This window comes from Pyxicephalus adspersus, chromosome 8 (genome assembly GCF_032062135.1).
Source record: "Pyxicephalus adspersus chromosome 8, UCB_Pads_2.0, whole genome shotgun sequence".
NCBI lineage: Eukaryota > Metazoa > Chordata > Amphibia > Anura > Pyxicephalidae > Pyxicephalus > Pyxicephalus adspersus.
In genome coordinates this window covers 717,396-726,188 of record NC_092865.1, presented here as the reverse complement: position 1 = coordinate 726,188, position 8,793 = coordinate 717,396, and the positions used below count along the sequence as shown (strand labels likewise).

The 8,793-nt window shown below is 42.1% G+C and overlaps 1 protein-coding gene across 1 annotated transcript in view; it reads left to right on the top strand.

The window, feature by feature from the left end:
- The first annotated feature begins 1,090 nt into the window (after positions 1-1,090).
- Positions 1,091-8,793, top strand: part of RNF220 (ring finger protein 220) — a 145,805-nt gene continuing 138,102 nt past the window's right edge. The window contains exons 1-2 of the mRNA XM_072420619.1: positions 1,091-1,196; positions 6,326-7,067. Of these exons, the coding sequence (XP_072276720.1) occupies positions 1,110-1,196; positions 6,326-7,067 (829 nt within the window). The 5' untranslated portion in view covers positions 1,091-1,109. The remainder of the gene's footprint in view (positions 1,197-6,325; positions 7,068-8,793) is intronic.

Genomic DNA, 8,793 nt, shown 5'->3' with positions numbered 1-8,793 from the left:
CAGGTTCTCTTTAGCTGACCACTCAGATGAGGGGCCCCTGTATGACATATAGGGGCCCTAGGTGAGTATTCCCCAACAAGAATTCATATGTATGAAAAATCCTTGCTAACTTTTTGGAATTTTTGGATATCAGAGGAATGTTGTGTGGCAGCGATAACTCTGTAATGGGGGCGCTGTGAGGGGAGGGGGCATAACTGGGGTTGTTACTCTTTACAGCCAATCTGGTTTTGGCTTTTATTTTCGGGGAATCTGATTGGTCGTTAGGGAACCTGGACCAAGGAAGGCTCTGGGTGTCTTCCATGACCCATATAGGCGACCCCGGCTCTGGCCAAAGCCAGCCAATCAGTGACGCCCAGATATAGACTCCGCCTCCTGACTGGAAACATGGGGGTCATGGTGCAAGTAAATTTTAAAAGCTTTGTCAGTGTAGTCAGGGTTTGGAACAGCGGGGGTGGGGGTCAGGATTGGGGCAGATTTTAAGGAATGAGATAGCTCTGGCTCCGCCCTCCAAGCACCATCCCAGGGGCAAATGTCTATTGTCAATTGGGGTTCTGAGTAATTGCCCAAATTACACCCCAAAACCAACTGTGACCAATTGTGTCACATGATGTCCAGTGGTGAGATGCCCCTGTGGCAAGTCATCTTCCTGCCCCCCCTAATAAAGGGGCCACCCAGGTATTTGTTACATTGTAGGAATATCACTGTAATGGCAGCGCCAGCTAGACAAGAGAATTGTAGCGGGAAATCTTCATATCCGAAGGATGCAAAACGCCAACACGTGATGCCCGACAAATCCACAGAACTGAAATCAAATTCCAGTTAATGGTGGAGTTGTCTTAAAGGCGGTCATAACCAAGAGACAAAAGGATCCTCTCATGTATTTTTTTTATTTATATCTGGCGCGGTCATGTGATTCTACGATCTGGGTCCCCGGAACAGAGGTGGGGTGCTGCCTATTTATCATTTACAAGGTCTATTTAATCCGGTGGTCCGCGGGGGCTGCCCTGAAGGCAGCGCAGGGGACGGGTACAATGTGGCCCCTGATAATGGGCAGTGCTGCTCCAGTCACTCAGCTCACTGCATGTGCCTCCAACACTCTCCTCCTGCACATGCAAAGCAAAGCAAGCAGGGACTGTGAGCCTGGGATCAGAAGCTGCCAGCCAGGAGCCCTCTTCTCCTCTCCAGCTTCACACAGGGTGAGTACCGGGCACAAGCAGGGGGGGGGGGGGGGGGTCTGCTAGGTACCATGGGGCAATCAGTCCTCCAGGGACCCTCATAGTGAACTCAGCCACCCAGGGACAGCAGACGGGCAAAGTGCAACTTTTTTTTTAATTTTATCTACAGCAACTTTAAAGGCAGTGAGATTGGCACTCTGGGCAAACAGAAAGCTGACCCTGTGCCAGGCATTAGGGGCACCAGGTGCACAACTCCATCTCTTGGCAGCAGAGCTAGCTCTCTATGCAAACCTACTAGGCTGTAGAACATTGAAATGTTACTTTGTTTCTTTTCCATGCTTTGGAATTGTTTGCTTTTCATACATTTGTAGTTTATCTCACCTGATTTTATTTATTTATGTTTCATTTCCTCCTGAAAATTTCCATCAATGTGGCCGAGGTCACTTTTTTTTTTATTTTATTTTTGCAGTAATGCCTTGTGTGATTGTTGTGTCAATTTTAGATAGATGGAGGTCACTCTGTTATTTTTCTCAGCCACATTCACATTTAGATTTCTATCATGATGGAGACTTTTCTGGAGCTCTGCTGGCCCCTGGACCATTGTGGCCCCTCACAGGGCTGGGGCTGCGTTTACTGTTGTCACCCAGGGGTTAACAAACCCGGGTTCAATTTTTAGGCAGAATTGTGGCACATTTTTCGTCTTCCTTCCTGACAGTCCTGTGGAGATGAGGGGACTCAGCAGGACCTTCTTGGAATTGTTGTAGACTTTTAAAAATAAAATAGAAGAGGGAAGTGTGAGGATTGGGAAAGAAATTCCTCACCTTGTGATCTCCACACATTAACAAAACATCTGTGTGGCCACAATGAAATAATTAGAAGCCACAGAGCTCATTCTGCCACACAGGAAACGCTTATGTCAAGTAATTATTGTAATAAATTTGCAGGGTCCGGCTCCTCGGAGCAATGACTGGGGTGCCGGTGGTGGAGGCTGACTTTGGGGGGGTTGTTAGGGATTTGGGGCCACACGATTACAAGTATCTCTGTAAATCAGCCTTTTATTTCCACTGATAAATGGCTCGTTATCACAGCTGATGGAATGGCCCAGGGACATGTCTGGGAAGCACAGAATTTTTTTATCTTTTTTAATTTTGTCAGTCTGACATCTTTTTTAATGTGGACAATTTTTAACGGTGACATTTAAGGAAAACTGTTTGTACTCCAATTTATTGCCCCGTAGAACATGCAGAGGCCCCCAGTGTGTCATTGGGATTTTGCAATGAATAAGGGTTATCTGTCCTTAAAATAATCACTTGTACGGTGTAACATAAAACACAAGAGGGTGGAGGAAACATTTATCCTAAATATGATGGAAAGATTTATACAATCGTCACCAGATTTCATTGGAATATTTTACTCTTTACATCTCTCATTGGTCTGGCAGGTTAAAGGTTTTTAGATCAGTTTGGTTCATTTTTGTTTTTGATTTTGTTGCACTTCAGAAATAAATGATTTGTGCAGGATAGGAAGGTGCATCCGTCATGGTCGTGTTGGCGGGATTTGTGCTTATTGCCTGGGTGTCAGTCTTCAAATTTAGCTTAAATATGACAAATCATTTACATTTCTAGTATTCTGTGTATCAAACCGCCAGCTGCTGTATATTCCTAATTTTCATTTAAACCTTTTACAAAATCACACAATCTCCTAAAACAACATCATAAAATTCTAAAATAATCATTTGAATCAAATACAAATATTCTGACACCTGCCAGGGTTCTTCTATATAATAATAAAAATAAATGTTCTATTCTTTGTTCCTAATTTTATTATTCAGCTTCATTAAAAATGTAAATAATATAATTCTTCTGTCTGTATCTCTATATAGAAATAAATAAATATTGGCCTGTACAACTTTCATATAGTTAAAAATAAAATAATTATTCGGTTTATTATTTAGGGTTAATATTAGGGTTGATTTTATGAGTTTTGATATTAACTGCAAATGTGATGGAGAAATCGTGTTAGTGGGATATTTGAAATTCTGCGTCAGGTCTGGCGTTATTTTTTTTTAAACATTCGTGAAATCATCAGATTGTTCTTGAAAAGTTTATTGTGAAAAGACCCCGGTGCTATCGCTTTGGAGTTTGTCTCCTGCTGAGGAAAAGTATTTGATGATTTATTTGGCTGGTTGTTCGATTGCTGTCTGCTGCTTCTCTTTCTCCTGCTTTCAACACGGATGTCAGCTCTTATTACTCCATATTGATCCCTTTGCAAAGTGAGAAGTGAACTAAAATTAATGTCAATCCCACTGGCCGGATCAATAGCCGGAGTTATTTTAATCTGGATTTGCACGGGGTGTTAAATTAAAAAAAATCAGCATACTTGCAGGATCATCTATGTAGGTCGTTGGACCGCTGGCTGGTTTGTGTCGTCCGAGCCATTCAATGTTCCGTTCGGTGTGATTATCCTGCAATCCATATTTTTTTAATTAAGAAGCTCGGTTAGTTTTCTTGTTTAGGGTTCTGTATTTAAGGAGATGACATCTTGACATTGCCAGTGCATTAACTATAGATTTCCATAAGGTTTGCGGTTTGCAAGGCTAGCATCCTCTCAATCTTATGAGGCTGCAGCACATTACACAGGATAAGACACAACATTGTGGAGAGCTTGTGAACATCGCAAGTGCCTGGTAATTTGTCCTGGCCTTTTGTGCTGCTGCTCTTTTGATTTTTTTTTGAATCGGCCGAAGGGATCTACTGTGTGAAATCTCACCAGGGGCCCTTTCAGGCACCAGAAGAAGCCACATCACAGCACGGTGGCACGACTCGGGCACAAACATTTACACTTCCTTCTTTTTTCTAAGCTTATTCCTGCTGGTTTGATTTTTGTCCCCCCAAAAAAAAAAGAAAATAATCATTGCCATCTTATTTGATTTTTTCAAAAATATTATTTGAATAATCAAAACATTTTTTCTGACTTAGTTTAATATAAATTTATGAGAAAAAAAAAACAGAGAATATATGTAAATTTCACATTGTGTATTTTAAATAGTTCTACCCGAAATAATTATATTTCCTATTGATAATATATTTTCCTTATCTTTCAAACAACAAAAACATCAAACGGGGTTACAAAGAGAGGTGATGAAATTGGGCTAAGAAACTTATCAGCAAAACAGGAAAATATATTTATATGAAAGATAAAAATGAATCAGTAACGGATAAAAGGACATTTGTTGAAATAAACACAAGCACTGATATACAAGACATGGAAATGTTGTATAATGCAATGTATATTATCCAATGTGTACCTAGCTTGTACAAATCTCTCTCAGTTATTAGGAAATAAATAAATATTCATAAAGAGAACAAGTACACATATATGGAAGTAATCAATGTTCAGAAATGATAGGGACGGCACCCGCTAGCTGGAGGTCAATGTGACACCGATGGTGCCGTAGAGCGGTCGGTGAGACGCTATACATCTCAGGAGCAGCTGAAAACTTTGTATTATTGCAGATAAAAGCATTTCCTCCCCCTGGAAAAGGCACAGTGGAGGCATTAGTGGTCCAGGTGGAACCTGAATGACATTTTCTAACAACCTGTTGCTAACAGGACCTTTCTCTTTCTTGTTGTTGTTTGGCAAAGCTACAGCCAAACACAGCCAAACAATAGCATGCGTGGGTCATAAAATAATCAGGAATAAATTACTTTGTATTTAAGTCTTTCTGCTTTATTATGTTCCAGTTTTACCAGCTCCGACTTTCTCTGCTCCGTCCGGCTTCTCTGAGCAGAAAGCCTTTCATCTTCGCTATTAAACTGGTGCTCTTTGATTTGAAAGAAAGGCAGTGCCGCTTTATATGATAAAGTTAAAAAAAAAAAGAGATGTTTTTATGAGTCTCCGAAGGGGAGAAAAGCAATATGTTTCAGCAAGGTGTTTCTTAGGCTCACTGCGTTTTCCCTGGTTTGCTTACATGGCGTCTTGCTAATGTTTCCCCCTCCAAGAGAAGTCACTGTTTTCTTGGCTACATTAAGCCCCTGTTGCCTGATGTATGTTGAGAGGCCTGAGCCCATTATTATACTGAGCCGTCACCCTCTTGCCCTTTCCCCCCCACAATCTGCTAATTCTCATGGTATCCTTACCCCAATTCTTACCTTAATTTTCAATTTATATTTACCCGAATTTTGTTAATTTAGGTTGGGAATTCTAGTGCATCTGCAATAAAATTCCACTTCTAGAAATAAAATTCTACTAAAAAAACTACTGTTTTTCCCTCTGTGAGTATACTCAGTCCAAAATTACAGGGAAATCGAGGAAAATTATAGTAAATCAGATAGATGATGGGGATGGAGGGGAAAGAGTTAGTGACAGAGAGCGGACAGGTACAAAATGTCAGATTCAGACATAGAGACGTTTTTACCAGAACAAACAGATCATTTTCTGTCCGGGAAGTGACGGTGGAAGAATTACACCGTCTGGTGGGCCTGCTAGAAAACGAGAGGGGAGTCATCGCTCATTAGCAGCCAGATAGGCTTTGTTTAACGAGAAAGGTGATTTGGTTATCTTTCTTGCAGCAGCCGTTAGCGGCGTGTCAGTTTAATCTATATCTGACGACCTCCCTGTTTACTAGACACTATCTCCCAGCTCTTCATATATCTCAATGAAGAAGGGTTGTAGGATTGCCTCCGACTCACCACTACGATGTGACTCCAAAAAAAAAACTTCCCGGTGGTCTGTAGAACTCTCAGCACCTATGTTTATCAAACCCGCAGTTACCGGAGATGGTGGACGGACGCATAAACTGCGACAAAAATACTGCAAAAACATTGAAAACCTAAAAAATAAATTAAAAAATTTCAGTTTTATCTTTTCGAAATATATAAAATAAATGATGATATATATAACACACACAGATTTCTATTATGTATCTAAACAATGTATTTTCTTTTTCTTAAAATAACCTGATGAGTTGTAAATATGCCAATATTTGCCAGTCTTTTTGTCGGCTTTAAAGGTCTGTTTGTTTGATAATTGTGTTAATTGCGATGTATATGCCTGAGAGGCAGCAACACAAACAATAATTATGTATTGATTGTTGTACATTGAGGCTCAGACTGATGTGTCTCTTTCACTTTCTCTGTCTGCGGACGCAGGTTCCTTTGGGAAGACATGAAGTGACATTTCCTGCTTGGTGCCAAGACCCCACCACGCCAACCTCCCGGGGAATCTTTACAGAAATTTTTGACTTGGCAAAGGCCAAAGTATCGGCAATGGATCTGCACCGGGCTGCCTTTAAGATGGAGAACTCTTCCTTCCTTCCCAATCCGCTGGCTTCACCGGCCTTAATGGTTCTGGCTTCTACGGCCGAAGCCAGCCGGGACGCCTCCATACCCTGCCAACAGCCAAGACCCTTCGGGGTGCCAGTGTCCGTGGATAAGGAAGTACATATTCCATTTACTAATGGCTCCTACACCTTTACCTCTATGTACCATCGCCAGGGCGGTGTCCCTGGGGCATTTTCTAACCGTGACTTTCCCCCTTCCTTACTCCACCTCCATCCCCAGTTTGCCCCTCCGAACTTAGACTGCTCCCCAATCAGCATGCTGAATCACAGCGGGGTGGGCGCCTTTCGGCCCTTCACGTCCCCTGAGGAGCGGGAGAGCTACCAGTCCGCCTTTACCCCGGCCAAGCGGCTGAAGAGCTGCCATGACACAGAATCTCCGCACCTGCGTTTTTCTGATGCCGACGGGAAAGAGTATGAATTCGGGACTCAGATCCCAACTGGCTCTCCAGGGGGACTTAAAGTGGACGATGGTGGGAAAAAACTGTTTGCCGTCTCCGGCCTAATATCAGACCGAGAAACATCATCAAGCCCGGAAGATCGTAATGAGAGGTGTAAGTACCATTTATTTTGTGCCGTTACTTTCTGATGTAATGTTTAATGCTCTACCCTGATGAGTAGGAATGACATCCATATATATACAAATGTTGTGTGTTGTGTCAGTGTGGCAGCTGTTTGAATGCATACAAGAGCTCTGAGATTGCTGGCGACCTTTACAATGACGAGGGCCACATATAATCTCTTCAGTAATTGGTGGAGTCTCTGGAGATGTAAGCTAAGATGGTTTTATCCTAAAACATACAAGTGACCTCTTGTCCTAGACTATCTTGGCCTCCGCTGCGCTCCAAGCCTTACCACACTACGGAATCACGGCATGTATGACGAAAGCGTGCGTTGTGCTCGTATCACTCCGTGTAAGCAGAACTTTACATATAACAAAGACACGGCACAATTCACAGTCCTGTTTCCTGCTGACTTTCTCAGAGATCTCAGCATTTAAAAGTGTCACACACTCGAAAGATATCACCTCCCGCGGGGGCACGCGCCTAATTTTCAATCCAAACCAAAACTTTTATTCATTTTTCTTCCTCCGTCTCGGAGTGTAAATTTCTCATCCCCCCGTAAAGCGCAGCAGTCGTTTTTATCTGTCTTTCGCGTGGCAGCGTCTTCTTGTTACGATGCCACAGAGGGTAATTGAGATGTCCTGCCGTTTTCCATGCCGCGGAAGGCACTTTCCTGTGCTGTCGACTCGAATTAAACACCAAGTTAACTTTCCCCGGCTAAAAAGGCTTCACGTTAAGCCCCGTGTACCTTTCCCAATCTCAGCAGCCATAAAGGTTCTTTACCTTATAAATCTCAGACTGCGTGCTGGGGAAACGCATTGTGTTAGGCCCGTCTTAGCCACACAGCTGCTGGGTTTAACATGTCGGACTGCAGAGCCCCCTGTGCCATTTGGGGCGAGCTTCCTACGGGCTGGTAGTATCCCACACATAATATACCTTACACATCTGGACTTATTTAATAAAGCAAATGGCAATGTGCTAACAGCAATAACTTAAAGCATCCAATAAGAAAAGCCACTTTTATGGCCTTGATTGCCCTGATGAAAGGTGAAAAACGGTTGCGGGGGGTTTACTCGACACATTGGCGTTTTTCTATGCCCCGCCTTGTAAATTGATTTCCACAAAGCACAGTGTTTGTGTGCGCCCTGGCATACAACTAGTTGTCTTTTTATTTTTGTGAAATCATCAATAAACATCACCGGGGATTTATATATTCTTTGTCTGAGATGTATTTATGCAAATCCCAGAAGCCTAAAAAAATGACAAACTGCAATGAAATGTTTGAAATTGTTCTTATGTTCACTAGGTATATTCTCAGCCCTTGCAGATCACCTGTTGGCTCCTAGGGTGGCCTATCTGGACATTGAACCTATGATATTATATAAAATATATATGATATGATTTCTATTTTACGTATATTCAATCTCTTGTATGCTTGCAGCACATTGCACAGTTTAAGTCTGCAGTGAATGTTTAGCTGGCTCGAGTCGTTCATACAAATGTCCTTTTTTCATGTAAAACTGAATTGGTTATTTATACTCTTCTGTGATATATTATTTTATATCCGGCTGGGGGGTTGCACATTTATTTTAAAGCTTTAAATATTCTGTTTTTCTAAAGTTTTGCACATGAAAGTGATAACTATAGTTTGAGTGAATGTGGATACGCCCCAATAGCTGCACACATACAATGCCCCACACACCTATCCCTCCTGCAG